Genomic DNA, 13,802 nt, shown 5'->3' on the forward strand with positions numbered 1-13,802 from the left:
TTAAATGGTCAGAACAATTGTAATGTTCAATATATTTTAACTATTTGCTATATCTAAGAAAATAATGAAGTTTTACAGAAGGTTTCTTTAACTTAGACCTATAGTGCCTGCAATTGGCAGCCATAAGGCTGCACTTTAAATGCTGCCTATAGATGCTCGAAAAACTTTAGAGATTTCAAGAGCTTTTTTCTTGCCAGGGAAAACGCTGATTTGTTACATTTTTCAACAGCTTTTTATAGCTTGTGTGAAACAGGTCAGAGGGATTTACATTCATTTCAATGTACCAGGCTTAAAACCATTAAAGTAGCGTTAATGAGAGTTACAGGATTTGGAAATTGCCGATGTGCCAGCGAAGAGCAGATCCCAGATTTTAGTGATATAAATGAACACCAGATATCAGCTGCTTTTTACGGACACATAAAACACTGCTACAAATTAACCGGTGTGACAGCAGCCGAATAGTGAAAGGACTCTGTTCAGTTCTTATATATAAACTCAGTATTAAAAGTGTGTTAGTGGTTAATTTAAATATTTCTCTTACCATATCCCAGTCTATGCTGCGGAAAAAGGTATGTGACTTAATATCAGTAAATCCTGTCTGAGGCTGGCATCCAAGTCTGTCTTTGGGATCCTAAAAATAAATCAAATCTCAGTTATTTGGTATTTTAATAATAATAATAATAAATAAATCCAAACATATCGCAGAGTACACGGGGTAGATGACAAAATACATGTACATATCATTTAAAGCGAAATCATTATCTGGGGACTCGGTTCAGCCTATTCACAACACAACCACTATAAGTTAGCTGGTGGTAATTTATGCAAAGTCTATAGAGCAGAGCTATACCGGGGACCTGTTGTAGCTACAAGAATAATGGGAGAAACCTTCAATGGCGTCCCATAGACTGACACAGAGGGAGGCAGATGCTTGGTCTTATGTCCTGATCAACGCAACAAATATACTTATCTACTTCAATAGCGATCTCGTCAATTCACATTACACAGAGAGATTACCCAGGGAGAAAGGAGCAGACTACCTACAGCTGCAAGAAATGTGTTTCATCTGCCCTATTATGTGATGTAACTGGACGTAATCTTGTAGTAAGAAAAAAAATGTGCCTCTCTCAGATGATTATATAAATAAGGTGTAGACAAAAGCAGCATTTACACAAGTGACTCACAACAGGATGTTAGTTTACACTAAGATGTGCTGTATCCTACTTATCTAGAGTATATCAATGCGGTCCTGCGCAGTTTGGATGGCGCCTTACAATGAAGCAATGATGAGGATAGGTTTGAATCCATGTGGTGGAAAGTGCTGGGCAGATATAAAGATGTCAGCAGTGTCCTGGGAGGATAGAATGTTGGGAAGCGCGTAGAGAGCGACGAGAGCGATCTAGCAGCGGGAATAACCAGTGGTCAGCAGAGCTGTAGGTCCTGCTCATGGGGGTCTGATGTGGTCTCTATGATATCACTGCCCAGGTCAGACAAAGCCATCCCTTATTAGAGGCTTATAGGCAGTGTGGTCAACTCACCTTATTTAAAAATCCTTTTAAGACGTGGGAAGCTTTCACAGACAGGAACCTTGGAATCCGAATTGGCTTCTCTAGGATAACTGGTAACAATATAGGAAAAAAAAAATAATAATAAAAATGAGACAATGAGACTATTGTACTTTTTAAAATATAGAATGACTGATAGACATTTTCTGGTTGTAACGTCTCAATACATCGTAATGTAATTAAAGGTTCATAAAGGTGGGAGGAGCATAAGGACATACAGCTTCCTCCGGGTACCATATAACACAGTGTATGTAATATCAAACAGAATACATTATGGACACTTCCACACATCGGGCATATTGTTCTCGCAGCAAAGCATACTGAACTACCGCTGTAGTTTACCATGTCGGGGCCACTCTGGGAGCCCCAGCAAATTCCCCCCTCCTCCGCAAACTCTTTTCACCATTTACCGGCAGTGAATGGAGAATCCAGCTGGATCCCACTGCAAACACCATGTTGAGATGGCATCACCTTGAAAAGCCTTTTGCAGCTTAATAAATTGGAGAACTTTGCAGTCCTCATACTGATATCTGGGGTCTGCGATAAGAAACATCAAATGAGCTATAGCAGAAGAAATCTATGACTTCTCCTGCATTGAACCCCTCATAAATTATGCAATGGCCATTTTACTGAATAATATCCATGAGACAGGGTCTGTGATGTCACAGTAATTCAAATGCCTGTAGAACAGGCCCGGCCAACCTGTGGCTCTCCAAGTGTTGTGAAACTACAAGCCCCAGCATGCTCAGCTAGCAGAGAGCCAGACGATAGCCGCCAACACTGGGAGTCACAGGTTGGCCCAGCTTGCTGTAGAATTATATATCTGAGATCCCATCAGGATATTAGGTATAAAATACTTTATGTATAACTGAGCTATATGTGTAACCTGCATGCTTCAAAATTTTGGAATTTAGTGTCTTTTAAGGATAGCAGAGAACGTCATTGAGAATTAGTGATCCAACATTAAAAATAGTCCAAACCATTGTATCTTTGACGAGAAGGGTGAATGTGGATGATAAAAGCTAATGTGTGTTTTAAAGCACAATCTATTACAGAAATCCTTGGCTTCAGTTTATTTTAGATGACGGCGTGACCGTTCCAGTTTATATAACAGGCAGCGAACAATACTGTACCCATATCTACATCTACAAATGATACTTGTCAACGGGGAATTGTCTGTACGGACCTTGGAACAGGTAATCTTCAGTGTTCATGTCTGGATTGTCAGTAATGATATCAAAGGGAGATCGTCCAGCCATCATTTCGAACATCAGGACACCGAGAGCCCACCAGTCCACGCTGAAACCTGTCACGGAAGAACGAGCAAAGCGCGTTAGCTTAACGGGGTCAATTATGGCAACGCAAACACTAGTTTCCCACAGGCTAACAGACAAGAATAACTTAATGGGACTCAAATCGGTAATCAGGAAAAACACACACTAGGTTTCTTCTCTATGGCAACTCTTGTACATGTTCAGATTGTGTCAAAACATTGTTCTAAGTACAAAGCATGAAGGAACCCTTTAGACAGGATTATAACATAATATTCTGATGGCCAACTGCTCTCCCAGCCTCCGCGTGCAGCCCAAGAATGCTGTCCCAAGGACAGAGTTACTTAAAGGGCTTTTCTGATTAAGATTTATATGTTTCATATCCCACTTTCTAGATTTTAGTAGGATAAATGAACCAGACCTGGCTTATAATAAAGGTCTAGCACCGGCCACTACAACCGTAGGCTCAGTACTGCAGGCTGTTAGGCTTATGACTGTTGTAGGCTCAGTACTGCAGGCTGTTAGGCTTATGACCGTTGTAGGCTCGGTACTGCAGGCTGTTAGGCTTATGACCGTTGTAGGCTCAGTACTGCAGGCTGTTAGGCTTATGACCGTTGTAGGCTCGGTACTGCAGGCTGTTAGGCTTATGACCGTTGTAGGCTCGGTACTGCAGGCTGTTAGGCTTATGACCGTTGTAGGCTCGGTACTGCAGGCTGTTAGGCTTATGACCGTTGTAGGCTCGGTACTGCAGGCTGTTAGGCTTATGACCGTTGTAGGCTCGGTACTGCAGGCTGTTAGGCTTATGACCGTTGTAGGCTCAGTACTGCAGGCTGTTAGGCTTATGACCGTTGTAGGCTCGGTACTGCAGGCTGTTAGGCTTATGACCGTTGTAGGCTCAGTACTGCAGGCTGTTAGGCTTATGACCGTTGTAGGCTCAGTACTGCAGGCTGTTAGGCTTATGACCGTTGTAGGCTCAGTACTGCAGGCTGTTAGGCTTATGACCGTTGTAGGCTCGGTACTGCAGGCTGTTAGGCTTATGACCGTTGTAGGCTCAGTACTGCAGGCTGTTAGGCTTATGACCGTTCTTGAGTAGCAGCTTCCCCACAACTGACCTGAAACCTATAGCTCATGTACCACATACTACATTATAATAGCACATTAAAAAGGCTGAGTTATACCATCCTGGGGCAGCACATTATAATGAGCTCGTGGGAGGGGAGCTCGTGGTAACCAGGACCTGGGAACTCAAAGGCTGTAAATAGAAGCTTACAGACAGGAATTGGAGCACTGCAGAGGTAGTGGCCATTGCTGGACCTGGTTATATGATAACTGTGAGCAGTGTATGCTAGTAAAACAAGCTAGAACAGGGGGTGGGATAGGAGAAAAACATTATATGTGGAGAAACCCTTTACCCAAGCCCTGTAATGCTACTGGTTTAGTCCCTTGTCCTCTTCCCCCTCACTGTACTAAGAGGGGTGAAGGAGTTAGTGAGAATATACCCTGGGACATTATCATTTCTGCACATTCCAACAGTCTCAGAGCCACGCGCTAGAGGGCCTCCGCCCCAGAGCCACGCGCTAGAGGGCCTCCGCCCCAGAGCCACGCGCTAGAGGGCCTCCGCCCCAGAGCCACGCGCTAGAGGGCCTCCGCCCCAGAGCCACGCGCTAGAGGGCCTCCGCCCCAGAGCCACGCGCTAGAGGGCCTCCGCCCCAGAGCCACGCGCTAGAGGGCCTCCGCCCCAGAGCCACGCGCTAGAGGGCCTCCGCCCCAGAGCCACGCGCTAGAGGGCCTCCGCCCCAGAGCCACGCGCTAGAGGGCCTCCGCCCCAGAGCCACGCGCTAGAGGGCCTCCGCCCCAGAGCCACGCGCTAGAGGGCCTCCTCCTTTAGGAGCACAGGCTACAAGATAATTTACCTCTTTCTGTAACTTCGTGCTGTACCCACTACAATAGTGGTGCCATCTTATAATAGCAAAAGTGATCGTTATTTTATCGGTGTATATCCCAAAGCGACAAACTTATTTATTTTAAACATAGCAGAGGAAACACAGGTCAATGTTTTGAAGGAACTCTATCTGCCCCATGACACAGGTTGTTAGAAACATCCGTCAATGTGATCTCCGCTAATGATTGGCTGGATTGTTACAGCAGTCTGACGTAAAGGATGCTGCATCGCTTAAGGAGAAATTGATAATCTGATTATTCTTAAAGTAATATTGATTGTACTCATTCATGAGGCAAGGAGTGGATTACTAAAGATTACTTCCAGATCCCACTTCTGGGCGATTACTCACCATACTCTTCTCCTCTGAGGATTTCAGGAGCAATGTAATTTGGTGTTCCACAGAAAGTGCTAGTTGTGTCTCCTGGCCCTAGGCCCTCCTGTAACAGATGGATTGTATTTATTATATACAACCAACATAGTCCACAGTTGTGTACACAGCACGGAATGAACGCAGGGATTCTAAACAATGACACAGTGTGAGATCAGCGCTTACATGAGGGGAGGATTCAGACTCGCACACACTTTGTTTTTCATTTCATTTTATTACCTTGCTTATTAAGTTATTTCTAACCAAACACAATAACGAAAGCTGCTGATAATGTATAATTCTCCCTTCCCAGGACATTCTCATTCCAACAGCATTAAGGAGGGAATCATAAGTATGGAAGACATTGGGCATAAACCTGTTAAATGCCTTTGGACATGACGGATATAATAGCGGGTGTTGAGGTTTGCATACATTAAAGCGCACCTACCATAGGCCTGTACAAGTCTTTAAAGACTGCTTTGTTTGCCCTTGTAGGTGTATTCTTGTAAAAACCTTGGCACTGCACTCCGTATTCTGGCTAGAGTTTGCTAGTAAATACAACCCAATTACTTATCCCTGGTAACAACAGGTCCCAAGGAATGGAATTCCTGCTGCTGCCGAAAGACTGGGGTATGCCGGGACGTGACGTCACAAAGGATGAGCCAATTTAAAAGACAATCAGTTACTCCCAAAACGGAACATTGACGTTTTTACTACTTAGACCAAAAACTTATTTTGTAGTAATTGTTCATAAATTAGCAGCAACATGAACTTGATTAAGAACAAAGCAATTACCATAATTATTCAAATATTTAGTCATTTTAGTCAAGACTGAACTACTTTATTTCTGCAATAGAACAGAACAACGAGGTCTATGTTCCTCCTACCTTACACATGCCATAATCCGTTAGCTTGATGTGGCCATCTGCATCCAGAAGGACATTGTCCAGCTTTAGATCTCTGTAGATTATGCCCCGTTCATGCAGGAAATTTAGAGCAATACAGATTTCAGCAGCATAAAACCTCAAAAAAAAAAAAAGAAGCCAACAATTCAATCAACTGGTCACCATCTGTATCACAATCATCAGCAGGTTTGGTTGGTGGGTTAGAATCCTTACAAAAAAGTTGTGCAATGAGTTGAATATCAGTAACCAACGTTAGGTGCTGTCGGTCATCCACTGATATTACAAGGAGTTCTGAAGGTTTTTTATAGACTTCTCTCCCTGCTCAAATCACGTTTCACCCAGAGGAGGGTCTAGTAAGTACTGTGCTCAGTATAGTTATTCCTGAGCTGGGTGCCACAGTTGTATAGAGGGCGCCCACGTTTATCATCATGTCTCGGGAAACTTACATTATTTTGCACATCAAATGTTTTACTTGTATTTTGAGTTGAACTGTTGCATATTTTGAATGTAGTCTTTTCCCAGGCACTATGTACAGCTCCCACTAGACCATCTGTGGCCCTCTGAGCGATATGTCAGAGTGTTCCATGATGGAATGTGCGACAGTCAGAGAAGGGAACAGACACCGAGATAGGAGGATCATCTTGCACAAGAACTGGCAGAACGTTTACTATGGATGGAGATTACTCACAACATGCAAGGGGGTGGTGACCACAGCCACAAACCAGACATTTGTCCTCAAAGTCTGACCTGCACTTGACTGATCAAAATATATATATATATATATGTCCATATACACACACAGACATATACACACACAGACATATACACACACAGAACAGTACATCCAATCACTTATTATTATCCCATATGTTCCATTATTCCTCACAGTAAACTCTACCTGGCATGTTCCTCGGGAAGTTTTCTTTGTCGTTGCATATGAAACATGAGGTCACCTCCATTTACGTACTCAATAACCAAAAACAACCTACAGACAGAGGAAGAGAAATAATTAAAATCGTGGTCAACTAAAATAGGGCAACAATTAAACTAGTCCTAGGTTTTACACTCTACAGCTTTTTACAAACGCATAAGGGACTTTATTAAACATTTAAACAACAACAAAACACCCTGTCTGCATCCTGCACCGCACTTCATACTAAGTCAATGTAGGGCATGTTCATCTCTGAGATGATCAGTGCTAAAAAAAAATATTATTCTTCAATAGCAAAAAAGCAGCTGTCTCAATATTTTAACTACTTGTGGAATTGTTCTATGGATTTACAGGTTATATATCTCATTAAAACTGGGCAGAACAATATGGCAGTTTCTATACATTGATTCAAAGTCACCTTAAATTATGTAAGGGTGCATACATAAAGTATAGTCTCTACATTGGCTGCCTGTATTTCAACGAATCCAATATAAAATTCTTCTACTAACATACAAGGTCGTCAAACAAAATTGCACCGACATACATCTCCTCACTTGTCTCAAAATATCTCCCAACTCGACCCCTCCGTTCTGCACAAGATCTACGTCTCTCTTCCACTCTCATCACATCCTCCCATTCTCGGTTACAGGACTTTTTTTGGACTGCACCCACTTTGTGGAATTCCCTCCCACGCACAGTAAGACTTTTCCTCTAGTCTTCAAACCTTCAACCGTTCTCTGAAAACCACCTTCTCAGACAAGCTTATGATATTCCTCAACCACAATCTTAATCTCCCTAGGTTACCCTATTACCACCCTCTACACAGCTAACACAAGACAACAACCCTCTTCTGACCAACACTGCTACACACACAGCCCACTCAATACTTTTACCTTTGCATTCTAGCTGGTCCAGTGTGCAATATGATGTAGCACATGCCCTTGTGTTTCAAACTCCGATTGTCCCATAGATTGTAAGCTTGCGAGCAGGGCTCTCTTACCTCTCTGTATGTATATATTACCCAGTATTGTTTTATTAATGTTAATTCCCAATTGTAAAGCGCTACGGAATTTGCTGGCGCTATATAAATAAATGTCATGGTATGGAAACATCAACGTTATCACGGTACGTAATCAAATGGCCCAATTTCTCCTTGTCCTCTGAGCGCATACAACTTCCGGCTGCACTAACAAGCCCACATATTTTTCCCCCAATATTACTAATGTCAGAAAGAAACATGTATTTGGCTGAAAGTTTTAAGGCTCTTAATGTACAGGACACTTCCTGTACGTTCCTCTACCCTACACGGCCTTCTCTAAGCCTGTGGTGGGAAGCTACAAGCTGAATCAACTGAATTTAAGCTCCGTTAGTGTAAAATGATAAATACTGCATGTGCGTGTTTTTTTTTTCCATCTTTCAGTTCAAATTATTAGTCTTGAAAGCTTACATACCACAAGAGATCTCTCAAATCAATAAGTTGCTCTATTAAAAGCATTACAATCCGCAAAGTAAAGATTGGATGTTATTATTCTATTGACAACAACAAACCATTATTAAGCAATCCCCAAACTCATGGACTGAAATTGGAAATAGGTTAGCAGAGCTATAACCGTGGTGCCCATTAGCACATTGTACGGACCCTCGGCCATAAATTACTGTCTCTGCTATTGTTCAGCAGCGAATGTGAGCTTAAACCGCCAAGCTTCTACGTTACTAAATAGCCAGCATATGAAACAATAGTAATCACAACAATATAAAGTCTTGTCACATTTTAGCCAAGTGTAATAAAGGCAATTGTCCATGATTTGGTAATGAGCCATTCATGACCATTGCAGGATAGCAACGTTCATTTACGTTGATAAAAGCAAATGTGCGTTGTGTAACAATGTAGCAGTGGGTGGGGAGATTGATTGGCTGGAGGAGACTATTTCCTCTGGTAACCAGGAGAGGCCATGGAAGAGCCAGGAATTAGTATAGGAGGTAGACACGTCCACTGTAAGCAAATCAGTTCTGACATCAAAGACTTCTCGTTTAAGGTGAAAAAATGACTTTGTCTGAGGGACAGTAAAATTAAGTATTACCATCTTTTTTGGCGGGGATGAGGGAGGTGTGAGAAAACATACAAAGGTCAGTGAATTTAGCACAAGTATCAAAAAGTAGGTTAACCAGATTAATAATAAACGTGCTTACCGGCTCGGTGTCTGGAAGCAGGAATGCAAACCAACTAGAAACGGGTTATTTGAAGCTTGCTCGAACACATGCTTCTCCGTTTGGACCCAGTCAATGTCCTAAAAGCAATAATGCCGTCAGAAAGAAGTGGGCAACAATACATCATTTATAGAGTGCAGCAAGTCAATCCGTCACACAGCAGCAATATTCTATTCTTCTGTATATGCACATAGAGACGGACAGCTCCCTCCTCAGTGGCTGCTGTGCCGTCAGGACTGCTTGTCACATGACTTTGTCTACACAGATACGTTGCTTATATCAGGTATAGCTACCAAACTGGGGCTGTTGTGACATACATAACACACACTGTCCATCTGTTAGGAGTTCTAATACCAAGGTACATGGCTACAAGTCGGCAGAAAGGCCACAGCCATGAGTTTGAGCGAGTGTACGGGTTTATACTCGCCCTGTATATGAAGAATTAGAAAAGCCTGTGACTTCTTCTCTCCCTGTCTCTAGTATGTCTAAGTTAAGTGTCCACAATTGGATGTAATATGAGTGTGGTTATGTTCGACCACACAACATGAGGAGGGTTTTGTGATAACTGGTGCAAACGAAACAAGATACTGTAACCTACATCAACCAGGTTCTGATACTTTTCTAGTACAATTTAGGAAATCAAAGCAAGCATCTGCTTGGTTGGTATGTGTTACATTGCTTTTATCTGTGCTCTGTGGAACTCTTCTCCATTGAAACCACGCTCGACGCTCTGAGAAATGCCATTGCAAAAAAATGCATTTGTTAGTCAAGCAATTATTCACTTTCATGACAATGAGGTCATTTAATTATCTTACATTTACCTTGGTACACCAATGTACATTAAGAAATGCCATTACGCAGTAAAAAAAAACAAAAAATGAAAGAACTTAGTTACACAAGTAGTATAATTTATACACAAGGTTTATGTTTTCCCTTGCCAGTAAATACATAAAACTATGTTAAATAAATGTCCAGCCAACCGATGGTTCCTGCTACACACTTACCAACAACAGATGGGTGTTGTAAGAATTATCAGCTCTGACAAAGCAGACACACTTAAGCCTGTACAGGCGGTGGGGCTGCTTTAAAAGCGACATTTGCACTCAGTCTATTAAAAATGACGTAATTTGTTTATTTAGATCAGGCCTGTCCAACCTGCGGCCCTCCAGGTGTTGTGAAAATACAAGCCCCAGCATGCTTTTCCAGTAGACAACCTGTTGATAGCTGGAAGGGCATGCTGGGACTTCTAGTTTCACAACATCTGGAGGGCCGCAGGTTGGACAGGCCTGGTTTAGATCTTACTCACAGTTGCATTTTAGATCTGTAGATCGTTTCAGCTGCCGGACAAAATGACTGCCTGCTATACGGTAAGTCTACATTCTCATACTATCGATGTTATTGCTTTCGGGGTTGTAGTACTTAAGTGTGTCGGCTTTGTCAGAGCCGAGGACACCACTACCACCGCAACAGATATGTAATGTTCTGTTAGTGTTTGGAAAGCTTCATATGCATTTGTGAAAGTCGCCATATGCTCTTTTTGCATAAAAACGACTTTATTTTTAGTTTATAGCCTGCACAAATACCGCTGGTACCACCCAAAATATAAAGCATTATTGTGACAAAACGAGTTTGATAACACTTTAACCAGCCTGTCCCTGGTTTCTCACATAATGTGGATTATGTCAAGTACCCTTTATGGCCCTTGTTTTTGTTCCCCAGCTCAGAGTACAACTGCAGTGTCTAATTACATGTGGATAAGAGGACATTGTAGCTCATTGTAAATATGTATATTGTTTATTGTTGATGTTGCAGTGAGGTTGTTATTCTTTGTCCTTAAAGTGAAGCCAGGTGGGTTATGGGTAGGGATCAGGTTGCAAGATACTGGTGAGGGGGAAGGCTAATTAGTATCCATTGTTCCCACAAGACTAGTCCAGACATAAAATATAGCAGGGGAGTATCTGTGTAAGTACAGCTCACCTCCATTCCCCTTCTCCAACCCCCCTAGTCCAGCACTCACCAATTTTCAACAAGGAGAGGCCCAGAGGCTTGCCCAGGGAGGGGAAAACACTATGGTAATTTGACCCTAGATATAAGGAGCCACTCCAGGGGTGGATGGGGTGTTCGTTCTGTGATTTTTTTGATTGCTGGAAGGTGCAAGATCTGGTTTTGAGTTGCAGTTCTCTACCAGAGTCTACATATGCAGCGCGAGAGAGGTCCATGGGTCGTCAAGTCTGGACAGCCAGGTGACTGTAACTCCTTAAGCTAGTGGGGGGGGGGGTAAGGGATTCAGATGATGTGGTGAACCTGCCTGGTATTTGTTTACGGTGTGTACATAATATTGTAGTGATTGGTTGTGTTACAATAAATGTACTGTTGTACTTTTCTAACTGCATTTGCCTGAGTGACTAATAAGAACCTCCGAAGGTACTGGCTAGGCTTCCCTGGCCTAAGAAGGCACCCGTGGGTGGCCAGTCAGAGTGCAGTGGGTAGAATTGGGCAAGAAAACCCAGGTATCCTCACGGCTATGAAAGTAGTGCACATGAGATGACATTCTTCTATACAGCCAGCCAATGAACTGATCTGCCCAGCGATCTGCCTTATGTACCCAGCCACAGCAACACTGATCAGTGCTGTAGGGTTTCTGAACTTGAATCATGAGCATGACATTTGTGCAGTTGGAGAACCTCTATAAGACAAATGTCAGCCCTGCCAAAAGAATGTAAAGAGATGGCTACTGGAATAAAGACAATAATTTTAAAGCAAAGGATAAGATGTATTACTCTGATTAATGGAGCACTTAAAACACTGCATACATGAGAGGTTACACTGTGGCATTTCAAGTACAGTTTTGTTCAGCCCAATGTATATATAACAGATTAGTCACCACATACAAGTACACTACACCATGTTACACCCTTATCTCTGTTCCTAGCTTAGTAAAGAAAACATAACGTCACTTGTAGTAGTACAAACACATCACAATCCTAGCCGGACCATACAGATTGATCCAGCATACTGCTGACCACACTGAAAAACTTGAGCAGGAGCCAAGGATGTTGTCAGAGTTCAGAAACAACAGCCAGCATGGGTTGGGTGGAAGTGGACTAGAACACGGCCATCAGCTTGTACCCACCTCTTCGTCATGCACAAGTTCCTTCTTCACCACCTTCATGGCATAGGCTTGGTCGTTCTTTTTTAATCGTACAAGAAGGACTTTAGCATAGCTTCCTCTTCCAATCACTCTGATAAGGTCGAAGTCCTCAAGGCCCAGTCCCTGTGAGATTTTAATTCCATCCATGGCATTGATGATGGGTGTGATGTCCTGCAAATAAGTAAGGAAATCTATGTGTATTGTAGCATTAAACGTCACCACGTCCAGAAAAGAACACCGGTATATTCACTTTAACCATCTAAATTCAAGTAGAGAGACTGTAAAAATGTGCATTTCTAGACTGTACGACTGCTTATCAAAATACATTACACAATAGCTAAAGCAGGCACATGTTTAGGAGTTCCAAAATTTAAATGGGCCATTGCTGAATTTAACACCATGACAATCCATTAGGAGTATGTTGATCACTGCCCTGAGTGCACATGGATAGTGCCAGATACAGTCTTCTGAACATCTAAAAATAATCTCAGCCAGTTTCTTATCCCCCCCCCCCACACACTTACCTCCGAACCATCCTTCCGTGTATCAGTTTTTTGGGGTTGTGTGATAATATTAACTAGAAAGAAAGTCAAAGAGAGAGATTAGTCGCACCTCAATCCTACATTCCCTAGTTTTACACTTTACCGTAATTTGCATGTTCACTCTCTTCAAAACTAATGCATTATAAATAGACAAATTTCTCTGATTTTACATCATAAAAATCACAGATATAGTATTTTGCTGTCCAATAGTTCTGTTGTGTATTGATTTATGTGTTCAGTAAAGTAATTCAGATTTTATTAAATTATAGACATGGATGTTTATTTATTTAAAGACCAGCTTGATTTCTTTCCCGCAAGTGCCAAATTATTACACAGTGCGTTACGGAGAATGTTTAATCATTTTCATAAGTATATTAAGTATATTGCCAATTCCACCACAAGTACTTCCACCCCCTTTTTTCCTTACTGCTTATGCCCTTGACACCTAATCCTTCAAGAAATCTTCTCACCAGATGCCCCACACTTTGCCCGTACTAGAGGAGATATTCACCCCCCTCCAGCTTCATTCCCTCCCACCTGCTCTGCTCCTTCCTGCCTAATGTACTCTCCAATGCAACTTTCCCTTTAGTTCTGTGCTCATCTCTTCTAGCCTCAAACAACATCTCTCAACTCTACCTCTCTCTCTCTCGCTATTGCCCCTTTTCTCTCCTCCCTTTTGCTTCCAAACTACTTAAGCAGCTTGTGTACAATCACCTAACCTACATTCTCTCCAGTCACTTCCTTCCTTGACCCTCTACAATCTGGGTTCCACCTTCTACACTCCACCTAGATTGCCCTCACTAACGTGACCAACAATCTGGTTACAGCGAAGTGAAAGGGTTACTTATCCCTACTCATCCGGCTTTATTTCTTTGCAACTTTTGATACATTCAACCACCCTCGTTTCCTGTACAAGATTC

The 13,802-nt window shown here is 42.4% G+C and overlaps 1 protein-coding gene across 3 annotated transcripts in view; it reads right to left on the reverse strand.

The window, feature by feature from the left end:
* Positions 1–13,802, reverse strand: part of PRKCZ (protein kinase C zeta) — a 137,084-nt gene that overhangs the window by 16,295 nt on the left and 106,987 nt on the right. For all 3 annotated transcript variants that reach the window (XM_075189590.1, XM_075189592.1, XM_075189591.1), the window contains 9 exons: positions 12,865–12,917; positions 12,323–12,511; positions 9,172–9,269; positions 6,949–7,035; positions 6,033–6,168; positions 5,128–5,215; positions 2,752–2,871; positions 1,539–1,618; positions 542–631 (listed from right to left, as the gene is read on the reverse strand). In XM_075189590.1, the coding sequence (XP_075045691.1) occupies positions 542–631; positions 1,539–1,618; positions 2,752–2,871; positions 5,128–5,215; positions 6,033–6,168; positions 6,949–7,035; positions 9,172–9,269; positions 12,323–12,511; positions 12,865–12,917 (941 nt within the window). The remainder of the gene's footprint in view (positions 1–541; positions 632–1,538; positions 1,619–2,751; positions 2,872–5,127; positions 5,216–6,032; positions 6,169–6,948; positions 7,036–9,171; positions 9,270–12,322; positions 12,512–12,864; positions 12,918–13,802) is intronic.

The sequence above is a fragment of the Mixophyes fleayi genome, chromosome 11 (assembly GCF_038048845.1).
Source record: "Mixophyes fleayi isolate aMixFle1 chromosome 11, aMixFle1.hap1, whole genome shotgun sequence".
Taxonomy (NCBI): domain Eukaryota; kingdom Metazoa; phylum Chordata; class Amphibia; order Anura; family Limnodynastidae; genus Mixophyes; species Mixophyes fleayi.